The sequence below is a fragment of the Ictalurus punctatus genome, chromosome 26, assembly GCF_001660625.3.
Source record: "Ictalurus punctatus breed USDA103 chromosome 26, Coco_2.0, whole genome shotgun sequence".
NCBI classification, from domain to species: domain Eukaryota; kingdom Metazoa; phylum Chordata; class Actinopteri; order Siluriformes; family Ictaluridae; genus Ictalurus; species Ictalurus punctatus.
In genome coordinates this window covers 11,541,277-11,554,744 of record NC_030441.2, presented here as the reverse complement: position 1 = coordinate 11,554,744, position 13,468 = coordinate 11,541,277, and the positions used below count along the sequence as shown (strand labels likewise).

General features: G+C 37.3%; 1 protein-coding gene across 1 annotated transcript in view; it reads left to right on the top strand.

Moving 5' to 3' along the window:
- Nucleotides 1-13,468, top strand: part of sorcs3a (sortilin related VPS10 domain containing receptor 3a) — a 296,209-nt gene that overhangs the window by 166,533 nt on the left and 116,208 nt on the right. The window contains exon 4 of the mRNA XM_047151173.2: nt 10,737-10,895. Within this exon, the coding sequence (XP_047007129.1) occupies nt 10,737-10,895 (159 nt within the window). The remainder of the gene's footprint in view (nt 1-10,736; nt 10,896-13,468) is intronic.

Genomic DNA, 13,468 nt, shown 5'->3' with positions numbered 1-13,468 from the left:
TAGCACATTTCATTCCAGAAACTCTTCATCCTGTAAGAGATAAACATTAAATTGCCAACGCTTAAAGCGAGAACGAACATGAGACTCAACAGTCCACAATATTTAAATCATTCATAAAAGCATTGAATTTATTTATTTATTTATTTTTATACAGTAATCTGATTAGGACTACACAGCCCAGATCTATCCATACTATTTGCCACAAGATTAAAATCTGCGCTGATACTAATAGGAATATCATCTAAAGTCAGCAGCTTTGTTTTTATAGCATCAAAAAAAACTGGGTCAAAAGTATTAGGGGCATAAACTGACATTAGTATATATTTAGAAGCATTCAATGTGATTATAGAATAACAGAATCTACCATTAGAATCCCATCCAACTTGATGTATCTGCAAACTTAATTTCCCATCCAATAAAAGTAATAAACCTTTAGTTTATTCAAAGCACATGAGCTTGCAAGTAATGTTTATATAGTATATAAATGCAATGTGAGAATTTCTCCTACGTAAAACATCAAGACATTTTGTCATTAAGACCATGTATGTTCCAAGAAATAAAAGGACAATCACTCATGTAATAGTTTCCATGAGCATATAAAACATACAAATGCAGACATCATGAGTGCAGAAAAAAAGAAAAGCTCTCCCTCAAGGAGCTTAATAGAGTATGACATGGAATAATACTAACCACAAACACACAAATAAACAGATAAATGAACTTTGCTAGCCAGCCAGGGTAACAAATTGAATGCCCCGCAAGGACTAGCCAACAAAAACAATTTTACCATTCCTTGGAGTCAACCAAGATAGTTCCAACAGAAACCTCCTTTCGCATATCCCGAAACGAAAATATCACGTGAGCAAATTCCTGAGAAAAGAAACACAGTCACATCTAGGGTAAATTGTAAATATTGTGTTCTTCCAGGGCTCTACGGTAGCAATTTCTTTTAGGAACACTTGAGCTCCTAAATACAAAAATGTTTTTTTAGAGATGGTAATGTTAATGTGCTACAATATAACGCACAAATAGGCATGAGAAAACTTGAGCTTATCAATTATGACAGAATTTAGGAACATAGTGTAGAGCCATGACAAATTAATTTACCTTCTGATAAACTAAATTTCATGTTTTCAGGTAATTTTATTTTATGAATTTATTATAATATATATATATATATTTTTTATATTGAGTGATTTATTTAGAACTAAGCACATTTTTGGTCTTTACATTCTATTTGTTTTTTTTGTCTGTTTATCAGTTTTAGATAGGTTCCCCCAGTACAGTGTTGCCATGTCTGCTGATAATATTGTGATTTTTGGAGGGTTAAATCAAAACATGAAAACTGGAGTTGACTTTTCTAGTGATATCTGGCAACCGTGAGCTTAAATGAAGTGAGGGCTCTGTGTATTAGAATTAGTGAATGGAGAGTGGCAGCGTACTGTATGTTTATAGACTGAACAGTTGCTACTCTTGATTTTGATTGGTGAGGAATTATTTAATAAAGAAGTTTCAATTATACCCAATCTTATAGCATTAGCATTATGATTAATTTATTCTGCCTGACGCCGCTGTGTCTACACGGGCATGTCACAGTCGCAGGTTCAGGTCATGTTGCGTGATCATTTTGTGAGATCAGCAAGTTGAGAGACACAGATGATATTCAGTGTTACTCGTCATCATAATGGCTTTTTTGCAGTAGTTGCACACTTGTTCGGTTGACTGAGGTGATTAAAAGGAGTGCGTAAGTAACTTGCGCGGTATAGATGCATTTTGGAGTTTTTGGAGTTTTTATTCTGATTGTATTATACAACTCCGAACAGGTCACTCATACTGATGCACCTAATTATTTTTTCACAGTTGCATAAAGTACTTTTCAGTTGCAAATGCGAGTGAAATGGTCGCACTGTAGAGCCCTGCTTCACTTTGCTAATTCAACACAGAAGAGACACAAGTTAAATGCCATATGTTAATCTCTGTGCATTCACAGGAGACGAGAAGATGTGTGTGGTGTTATTGTGCAGCACCTTAAGACTGGCAGGGTAAAGGAGAAAGTTCTGGCTCTCTTTTTATTTGAGTGTGTCAATACAGGGAGAAAATGTTTACACCGTTGAAGGGTCGCATTGGAGTAATCTGCAACAAGAACTGCGACTGATGACTAATAAAATGGTTTATAGGCAGCATTTTATAGGCACCATTTTATAGTCAGGCGACGTGTGTTATGCCACTTCATCTGACTTCAGATACCGGTCATGCACTTCCCACAGCGTGAAGCTCACGTAACATCTCATTCCCTTCTCAGGGAACAGGGTAACCCAGACTTTTTTTTTTTGTATTTTTTTAGACTGTGCACTTTTTAAATAAATAAATGTGTGTATATATATATATATATATATATATATATATATATATATATATATATATATATAATTTTTCATTGTATTTGTGTTCATTTATATATTATGTATTTATGTTATCTGTAAATGTTTGTTCTTACCACTACTGTAATGCAGCAATTTCTAAAAAAAAAAAAACACCCACCAACCAGTTTGGAAAGTGGGAGGAAACTGGATTACTCACAGGAAAGCCATACATAGAAAGAAAGATCCTGCAAACGTTGCATAGACATGCAGCAGAGATCAGCATCAAACCCTGAACCCTGGAGTTTTGAGGGATCGACACTGCAATAAAGCAGCTTCAACATAATTTCTGGAAAATTCCCAGCTGTACTTTCATAAACATTATAAACTTTTCATGATCAATATCTGACTTCCTTGTCTAGAGTCAAGCACAAAGCAGGGAGGTCCATGCACATAAAACTCTAATATGAGTTAAACCATGTCATGACACAACCACACAGATTTAGAAAAATTATGTTTTGAGTCTTGATTTAAAAAAACACAATAGACATTCGTTAAAAAGGAGTTCGTTTGACACAAGAAGGGCAGCAGGTTAAAACACCAATCAGGTGTTCTATTGACAAGTTCTGAATAAAATCTTTGCAGATTTTTTTTTTGTTGAATTTATGGCCTGGAACTGGATAATTCAAAGCATCAGTAATCTCCACTTCTCACCTCATTACTTGAGTCTTCTACACTTTACCAAAGCTCGTCCTGGCCTCCAATTTCTTGTTCCGGTTTTCTCTCTGTCTCGCTCTTTTCATCACAGAGACAGCAGGAGATGTGTGACAAGAGGTCTGGCAGCCCAATAAGTGAATTAAGGCTTCAGTAAGAACGTGTGTAGTGTCTAATAACATGGCCTCCATCCCGCGATCTCAGACGAGCCTGTAAGCCTCTCCCTGAGGGCTAAAGTAGACTCAGCTCTCTAAGACAGCAATTAAATTAGAAAAGACTAACAAGCGCTGTGAAAAGCATTTGATTTACAAAGTATACTCTTGAATTTGAGGACAGGTTTGGACAGAGTCATGGGAGTAGGTCAGCAGAAACTTGAGCTAGGTCTTCTTCAGACTCCTATGCCTGAAAACAAAATGGCCACTGACTCCAGATCAGATTCTTTTCACTTTAGATGAACCAAGAATGCAAGAATGTAGACCAATGAATGGATCCTACACCAACTCGCTCTAATTGGTGTAATTAATGCTTTCCACACAATGCATCAACCAAAACTAATAGATATTAGAGGTCCTAACAATTATGAATGCACCATTTTAAAGATCGCCTACATTAACAGAGACACAGGGCTATTGTTTCTTGTTTTCTAAGAATACAAGTAAAAAGGGCATCGCTATCAGGCATTGTTCTGCATCCACTTGACTGTTCATCTTTTCCAAACAAAGGTAATTGATCATGTCTAAAATGATTAATTCCACTTTGAGTTTTCTTTCAGTTTCTTTTCTTCTTTTTTTTGTTCTTTAGAACTAGTGTTTACCATTCTGCCCCTTGGATCAGTATTTAGAGGATATGGATTAAGCCATTGCAGCTTACTGCTGAGAGCTTCTGCTAATAACATTCAGTGTTTATCCCTCAAACTGTTAATCTATCCTTTTCGTCCTGCAAAGACACATTTGTCCCTGACTATCATGTGCAGGTAAAAAACAAAACAAAAACAAAGTAATCAACATAGGCTTTCTCTCTCTGATTTGATTGTGGTCTGGTCTTCAGGCCAAAGCCTGATGGTTTTTTTTTTTTAATCAATTTTAGGAATGGGACATACAACCCCAATAGCAAAAATTTGGGACACTGTAAAATGTAAATAAAATGAGAATGTAACGATTTGCAAATTTCATAAACCTATATGTTATTCACAATAGAGCATGGAAAACATATAAAATGTTTAAACTGAGGAAATGTTTAAACTGAGGAAAAAAATAAGGTAATTTTGAATTTGATGGCTGCAACACACCTCAAAAAAGTTGGGGCGGGGCAACAAAAGGCTGGAAAAGTAAGCCTTAGTTAAAAGAAACATCTGGAGGAACACTTTGCAACTAATTAGGTTAATTGGCAACAGGTCAGTAACATGACTAAGTATAAAAAGAGCATCTTAGAGAGGCAGAGTCTCTCAGAAGTAAAGATGGGATGGAATTTGGATGGAAGCAGATGTTGCTTTAAAACCTGTATATACCTTTCAGCATTGATTGTGCCTTTCCAGATGTGTAAGCTGCCCATTTCATAGGCACTAATGCACCGTCAGAGATGCAGAGTTTTGAACTGAGCGCTAATAAAAAGCCGGATTGTCCCAATCCTCTTTAGTTTAGAGGACCCTTTACAACTGAAAGACTCTGCTTCTCTAAGATACTCTTTTTTATACCTAATCATGTTACTGATTTGCTGCCAATTAACCTCCAGCAGTTTGTTTTTAGTAACACTTACTTTTCCAGCCTTTTGTTGACCCCCTCCCAACTTTTTTGAGATGCGTTGTGGCCATCAAATTCAAAATTTTATTTATTTAAAAAAATACATTTTCTTCAAATGTTTTAAGTTTAAACATTTGATATATTTTCTATGTTGTATTGTGAATAACATATGGGTTTGAGATTTGCAAATCATTGCATTCTGTTCCCTTTCAAAGGGAACTCAACGTTGCGTGAGCTTCACGCTTTGGGAAGCACTCTCGCACGTGACTGGTATCTGAAGCTTGTGTAACATCATGACTATTTATAGGCCTGCCGTGATCAGGTGACGTGGCAATTCAACTGCTTGAATGATTACTAAGGCAGTTGAAAAACTAAATCTAGACTGGCCTGGGGAAGAGGAAGTGGCTCATGGTAGGCTGGATAAAAATAAATCTCCCTCACACCACAGAAAACTCCCCTTTTTTCTAGAAGTGCATGATGAAATATCACGCTTCTGGGGAAAACCATACAGTAGCCGTATTTATAATCCCCAACTTCAGATTATTCGGCCATCGGGGGAAATGAAAAGCACGGCTGTTTAGCTATGCCGAAGGTGGAGGGGGTGCTTGCAAGCTACCTCTCCCCATCGATGGCAGGTAATTTCAGGGGGCATTGTTATAATTTTGTATCTTCAGTGAAAGTGCGTTGTATTTTATCTTCAGTGAACAGAGGAAAGACCATTCATACAGGGTTTACTGGAAAATACATGGAAATACCCGTGTCTTATTGGCTGACAGGTCTCAATTCTGCCAAATGCTATCGCATACATCAGTTAGTGTGAGGGGAAAAATGGATATACACAAATATTTTTTTTTATTTAACTTTTTTTTTTTAAACTGAAAGGGGTTGAAACTGAAACACTAACATCCTCTCATGCTGAGCAGGAAAACCAGGTGTGTAAATGGCTATATGAGTTCCAAGTTATGTGAACATGGTCTGAGCAGAACACAAGGATAGCTAATGAACTTTGCATGGCACTGTAGCAGCTAAACCCATGCAGTGATAGCTTAGTTGTGCCTCTTCTTGGCTAGCGACACCAAACTAGCCTAGTTTCATGTTAGATAGCCAAAAAGCTTTAGATTTTATTGGTCTGGTAGTTCTACAAACAGTAATAACACCCAAGTTTTGTGATAAATCCAACTTTTTATCCAATTTTCAGATTTTTTAAGCAAGTAGCCCCACATGCAAGAAAAAATGCATGGAAAAAGTCTATTTAGAATCACATTTTTAAAAGATTTTTGATGGAGAAGAATCTGGGCTAAGCTCTGGGTGATTAACAGTCCAACTAACTCCCCTAGTTTAGAGAGATGTCAGAAGAGAATCATCTGACTGGTTCGAGCTGACAGGAAGGCTTCATTATCACAAATAAACACTCTTTACAACGCTGCTAAGCAGAAGAGAATCTCCCAGAATGTCCAACATGTCAAACCTTGAGGTGGATGGGCTACAACAGCAGAAGACCACATCAGGTTGTACTCCTGTCAGCCAAGAACAGGAATCTGAGGCTACAGTGGGCACAGACTCACTGGAAATGTTTGGAAAGGTTGCAGAAGAAGTCCTTCCTAAAATGAAGGGCTTTTCACTTGTTCTTGTCAAGACTGATGGCATCATAAATTCTGCTAATTACCAGGATATTTAAGCCCAAATCCTGGTCACCTCTGTGAGGAGGTTCAAGCTTGGCTGTAGAGTTTTCAATAAGAGGAGAAGCAAAACATATTGACAAATCAACATAGAAATGGAAGTCCAAATGCACAATCCCAAGAATATAACGAAACATGTGGAACCAAGCTCCAAGAACAGTACAGGAAGAGACCCAGCACTGTTACTTCTATGGGCAGTTATCACTATATATATATATATATATATATATATATATATATATATATATATATATATATATAGTTGCAATCAAAAGTATTCTAATAATTATTATTGTCAAAATGTACAGATTGTTTGCAGTGAACAAATCAAACAAAAGCAGTTGAAATAGTTCAGCAGAATGAATGCTTCAAGTGGTTTCCCTAAATTCAACTGAAAATGCAACTTATAATGCTTTCTCCAGTTTCAAAATTACTCAACCCCCTGAATAGAATAGAATCCCTCACAACAGCACAAATACGCAAAACAGGTGTTGTCACAAGCACACCTGATGCAACTAATCAAGGGCTTCATTGGTTGCATGAAGTGTGCTTGAGCTGGAACACATGAAATTCCTGAACTGGCTAGGGGCAGGAAATGAATGAAATACTTGGACGGGGCAGAAAATGGAAGCTATCAACGGCTGCAACCAGATTTCTGAGAAGGCAGGTTGTGAAGGCAGGTGGGATTTGAAAAGGCGGTTGCAGCATGCAAGAATATTACTGAACTGGAGGCCATTGCTCATGAGGAATGGACTAAGATTCCTCAGGAACACTGCCAGAAGCTGGCGTCTGGCTATGTGTCTCATTTGCAGCAGGTCATAATAGCAAAAGGGTTCTCTACTAAGTACTGAAGATGCTTGCCATGAAGGCGTTGAAATATTTTGAAACTGGAGAAATCATTATAAGTTAAAACCACTTGAAGCATTCATTGTATTTCGACTATTTTAATTGCTTTTGTTTGATTTGTTCATCTAAAAGCCTGTACATTATGAAATATAATTATATATATATATATATAATTTTGAAATCATTGAAAAACTACTTTCAGTAATTGCATTATGTTTTATGCTTTTTTTTTTTATATTTTTTTTTTTATTTTTACACAACACCATAGTGCTCTGGGTCAAGTACTGTGACCCCACTATGTATTACCCAGTGCAAAATTGTCTCCTTATAGCAAGATTCCTTGAAGGACTCTTCGTTCTCTGGCTCACTTAAGTAAAATTCCAATAGCATCCTCAAGAATCCAAGGTCACAAGTAATTTCCCTTCCATAATAAATGCTTTTCCTTAAAACAATGTTATAGAAAATGATTACCCCCTTAAACCTGGCAAATTGTATCTGACAAGCTATGGAGACAGTGGAAACTGTGAGGGGGTCCTGTGCCATCTTCTAGAGCCTGTAATGAATGGTAAAATTTGAAGGGCCTCAGCATGTGCAAATCCTGGCTGCAATTCGCCTGGCTGTTTATTGGCACTTAATGAAAAACAATTTATCTAAATCGCCGCCTGGAGGGATTCATAGTTAAAGCTTGGGGAGAGTGGTTGGATGTTTGTCAGTAACAAATGCACCCCTTTTTTTCTCCAATTCAAATCTGGTTGAGCGGGAAGAGCTTGAAAAGGCAGTGAGAAATACAGGCTGGCTTGGTATCTACATACCTTCACCCATTACATTATGCAGTTAAGTCATATGTTTTTTCATCTTGGTCCTCATTAGTCTGAGATATGTATATTATTCTCACTTGAGAGTCACTAATGATACATAAGTATATCCTAAAGCAAACCCAATCAGCTCTATTGTGCAAGTAATGATCCATAATGTAACTGTCAACTTCATAACCTCTTCTTCCTTCTTTTCTCCTGTCTTGCTTCACCATATTATATGATTCTAAGCTTATATTACCTGATCGAGAAGATGTAAGTGGCATTCTCAATTTGCCTTCATCATGCATGGTGTGTGCTTATCAATTTTGCCCATCCAATCCAGACAGTGCAATTCATTAAAACCTTCATTCTTGCTGTTTGAATAAGCTGAGTGACTCTGCCAGAGCGACAAGCTTGGATCACACTAGATCGAAGCAATTCTACATGAAATACATGAAGTGACCTTTCCTATAGGACCCACCATGGTGGTGGCTCTCTTAAAGTGTATGCATGCTTAACCTTTAAATATCAGGGGCAGCTAAGTTCAAATCATATTGACGGCAAAGACCACTTATCATCTTGCAAGGGTTCACAAGGGATCAATGTTTCCTTCTGATCTCCAGTGCAGATTTTTATAAGGTTGGCAATGGACACTGATCCCAAATCAATGTCACTCAAACTTCATTTGGATTGCTTGATGTGACCTTATAAAAAGTGTTAGACTCTGGAAATGAGAGGAGAAGCTGAGTAGGACTTGCTAAGAATACTTTAGTTCAGTGGTCACCAACCCTCTTGCTTGAGATTTACTTTCCTGCAGGTTTCATCTCAAACCAAAATCTAACGCACTTGTTTTAGTTGATCAAGAACATCTTAAAGCAATAATTAAATGGTCAGGTGGGTACGATTATGGTTGGAGCTAAAGTCTTCAGGAAGGTAGATTTAACAGGAACAGGGTTGGTGACCACTGGTTTAGTGGAAGAATGTGCAAGGAGCCAAAGGAAAGGGACTAGGTTCATTAAAGTGTAAAAATGAGTCAACCCATGGAAATGAACTGACTCATATAATTATGTTTATTTAGAGTGAGCTAGCAGGCAGAAAACTCCAGACACTAAATGCTGACAAATCAAAAGCAACGCCTTAACTTTCTTCATGTCTATAAGTCGTAATCACTAAATCATTACCAAACATTATTTTCCACTCTCCTACCTGAGATCTTTTATTTTTCTCTGTATATTCATTACAAGGTTCTATCTAGGTGAAGAGCACAGACATATGGGGTGCCAAAGATTTCACATTCCAACTAGCAACATCCTAAAATAATTAAATTTAAATTTGCACTCCAACAAAGGCTACATTTTAAGATTACTCAGATTTATAGTTTGAGACAATTAGAAAATAAATGTTTTTAACCACATCCAAACACATTATTGTTCTGTAAACTCAAATATTGTTTGGTTTTTATGAAGTTCTGTCTGAGTGCTTCTTATTAAGCAATCATTTAATCTCATTAACTACTTAATAAATGGTATAATCCCAGAAGAGAAATCCATTAATAACTAATAAATGGTATAATCCCAGCAGAGATAGGCAATGTAAGACTATCAAGACCACAATATTATCATATTTGCTTGTCAGTAATGTTTATTTTTATTTTTTTCCAGGATTTATGGTCTTTAAAATTCGAAAACAAAATCATTTTGTAAATAATTTTCTTAAATAATTTCTAAACCAGATACTTTCATGGGTTAATATTTAGCACACATCATTCAAGCTCACATTAATTCAGCTGAACATCATTCAGTTTCACTGGAAGGTTCAGTTTATTAAGCACATTGCATGTAGCTATAATGCTGGTAATATTTAATGCTAATACCATCTGACATCAGGTAATATTAGCTAAATAATGTAGAAGTCTTTTTCTGTGATGTACCAGAATGTGTGCAAAGTGTAATATAAGAAAATATTGTACCAAAGCCATGTTTATTTACACTTACTTTTTAAAAATACATCTAGTCATGACCACCTATATTTCCTATTCATCCTGGATATTGATTGGCTGGCAGATCCTGATAAAAACAGATTTATTTTGAGTTTGCAAAATTTTCCACATTTTACCTCCAATTTGGTTATCTCACAGTTCCCACCTACTAGACATCTTTCCCCATCATACAATAGCTACCTTGCCATGTAGGTAACACATGAGGGTGATGGCAAGCACATCCTTCCTCAGACACATCTTAGAGCAGAGTAACGCACACTGAGATAAGTGCTATCTGCCTTCTTCCACATACAAGAGTTCATAGAAGCCAACGATTGCTTAGTGTCGTTCTGACAGCGGAGAGTATGCCAGGAGAGTATGCTATCCCTCACACCTTGGCTCAGCACCATGGATGGCTGTGGAATTGTTGAAATTCAAACTCCCAACAATATGGCAAACAATATTACAGCAAAAACTTTAAAAATAGAAAAAAAAAACACCAAAGGAAAATAAAGTATCCCTCAGTAATAAAATGTGTATGTTTGAACCAAAATGCCAGGTAGAACCCTATAGTAACCTTCAATCATTAAAAAAAATTTCATCTTGTCTTTTTTCTGTGATAGGTAATGGTGTTGACAGACCCAGAGTTCGAAAGCAGCATCCTCATCAGCTCCGATGAAGGGGCCAGTTACCAGAAATACCGTCTCAGTTTCTACATATTGAGTCTGCTTTTTCACCCTTCACAAGAGGATTGGGCTCTGGCCTACAGTCATGACCAGAAGGTGAGCTATTTATTTTTTATGTAGACATCAATTATGCATCAAGTTAAAAAATATGTTACACCAAAAATGCTGAAATTGCTAACAATGTAATAATACTGTTTAGAAATATGCACATTTCATGTTTCTGCATTAGTCATTCCGTCCAGGATTTCATGATTTTGTGATTGCAGAAATTAATGAAAAAATCAAGCAAACTCCGCAATATTCGGAAGAGAACTTTTTCACAATTATTTCAAATTTTCTGGAGATTTGGGCTAAGATGTGTCATGTGACGTCATCACAATGCACATTCAATGAAAGCCCTCTTTGATTCATGTGTGTCGAACATGAGTACAGCTAAAAGGTGTCATTTACCAACAAACATCACTGAGAAATATTTAGTGCAATTGTAATTTCGCCAATTCAACAAGATTTTCGGAAAAAAAGCACAAAATACTACACAAATTACATCGCAAATTTTTAAGAAAGATGCAGCAAAATCAAGCATGTTTAGCCGAAACAATCACAAAAAAACTCATCTATAAACGCATATATAACCATCTGTGTAATATTCATCTCAGATTCTGAGCTAAGATGCTGTGGAATGGACAGATTGTGTGCACCATATGCTCCTTCCATGCTTACATGTGCCAGAGGTCCTGTTTTAACGTTAAATAATCTCAATTTGCTCTTTGTGTGAATCTAAAGGTCTTTCTCTACATATGCATAGCCAAGTCTGAGCATATCCTTAGTAATGTCATTACATCCCATGTTCTACAGTACATGTCCACATTTTACTTGAGCATTGAATGACCTTGCAGGAATGCCACTCTACTAAAGGCTTTTCTCTGAGTGTGTGTGTGTGTGTGTGAGTGAAAGATACAGCTTTTCTGCCTGGACTTGTAAAAGGCAGCAGGTATAACTGCTCAGGTACTGCCTGACCCTTCCATCATTTGTCTTCTTCACCTGTATAGTGCAATTATCTCATTACTCAGTTACTACGTTTACATGGACAGCAATAATCTAATTATTTACCTTATTCTGAATGAGACAATATTAAATTTAGAATACTCCTTTCATGTTCCTGTTTTACATGTTATAGAACATAGCTCAATTAATGGCACACGTCATTACATGACTGCGCCACGCCGTCTGACGTTCCCTCCAGAATATCACGTATCAACATACAGTTCGTCTTTATTATGGTACCATATACAGTTTTGGCTGTTTCATTTTTAATTTCACGAAAAAGTTCAAGTGCAGTTAATTATTTGTCATACTATACGTGCTAATAGACAACTTCTGGAAGCCATGGGCTGCGTCCAAAACCCCGTACTTGCCTACTATAGAGTAGCCGAAATATGTGTATTTCACCTACTATACAGTAGGTAAGTATGTTGTTTTGGACGGAGCCAAGCTCTCATTTGTCGTCAAATGGTTGAGCACTGCCGTGTGTACATGTGTCCTGTCGCAAAATGCGGTGAAAACTCCGACACAATGTTAATAGTGTGATTAAGGTGTGTACATGTCTATAATACACTTCCATAATGTGACTAAAATAGGGATTCTCCACATGTCTTAATTCAATTTGTGTTTACTTTGAGTATGAATTTAGTCAGATTAAAGGTAGTCGCTGTTTACATGGTAGTTTCTTAATCAGAGTATTGTCTTAATCGGGTTAATATCGGATTATTGTTGTCCATGTAAACATACTGATTGTTACCCAGAAGAGGATAGGTTCTCTTTTGAGTCTGGTTCCTTCTCAAGATTTCTTCCTCATGTCAGGTCAGGGAGATTTTCTTCACCACTGTCACCTCTTGCATGCTCATTAGGGATCTAAAGCTAGATCCAGGTTTCAGTAAAGCGACTTTGTGACAATCGCTGTTGTTAAAAGTGCCATACAAATAGCATAGAATTGATTTGAATTTCGCCCTGCGATGGATTGGCACCCTGTCCAGGGTGTACCCTGCCTTGTGCCCGATGCTCCCTGGGATAGGCTCCAGGTTTCCCCGTGACCCTGAAAAGGAGTAAGCGGTAGAGAAGATAGATGGATGGATGGATGATTTCAATTTCATTGCAAATACAGTATGTGCCTAAGACATCACTCTGTTTTTCGTATTTCATTAGCTAGACTACTGAGCAAATCAAAGCTCTCATGTCCTGCCTAGTCCCATGTTCTGGTTGCAAAGAAAACTTAGTAGTTAGCACATTTGCCTCACATCTCCAAGGTTTAGGGTTTGAATCCCACCTCTGCCCTGCGTGCATGCAGTTTGCATGTTTTCCCCATGTTTTGGGGGTTTCTTCTACATACTCCGGTTTCCTCCTCTAGTCCAAAGACATGCATTGTAGGCATTTCCAAATTGTCCATAGTGTGTGAATGTGTGTGCGATTGTGCCCTGTAATGAGTTGGCACCCAATCCAGAATGTCCCCTGCCTTGTTCCCCGAGTTCCCTGGGATACACTCCAGGCTCCCTGCAACCCTGTGTAGGATAAGTGATACAGAAAATGGATGGATGTATTCCCTTCAAAGTGATGACTAGCATATTGGGTTGTGCCCTTGATAGAATGCCGGCAATTCTTTTGCCGACATTTGG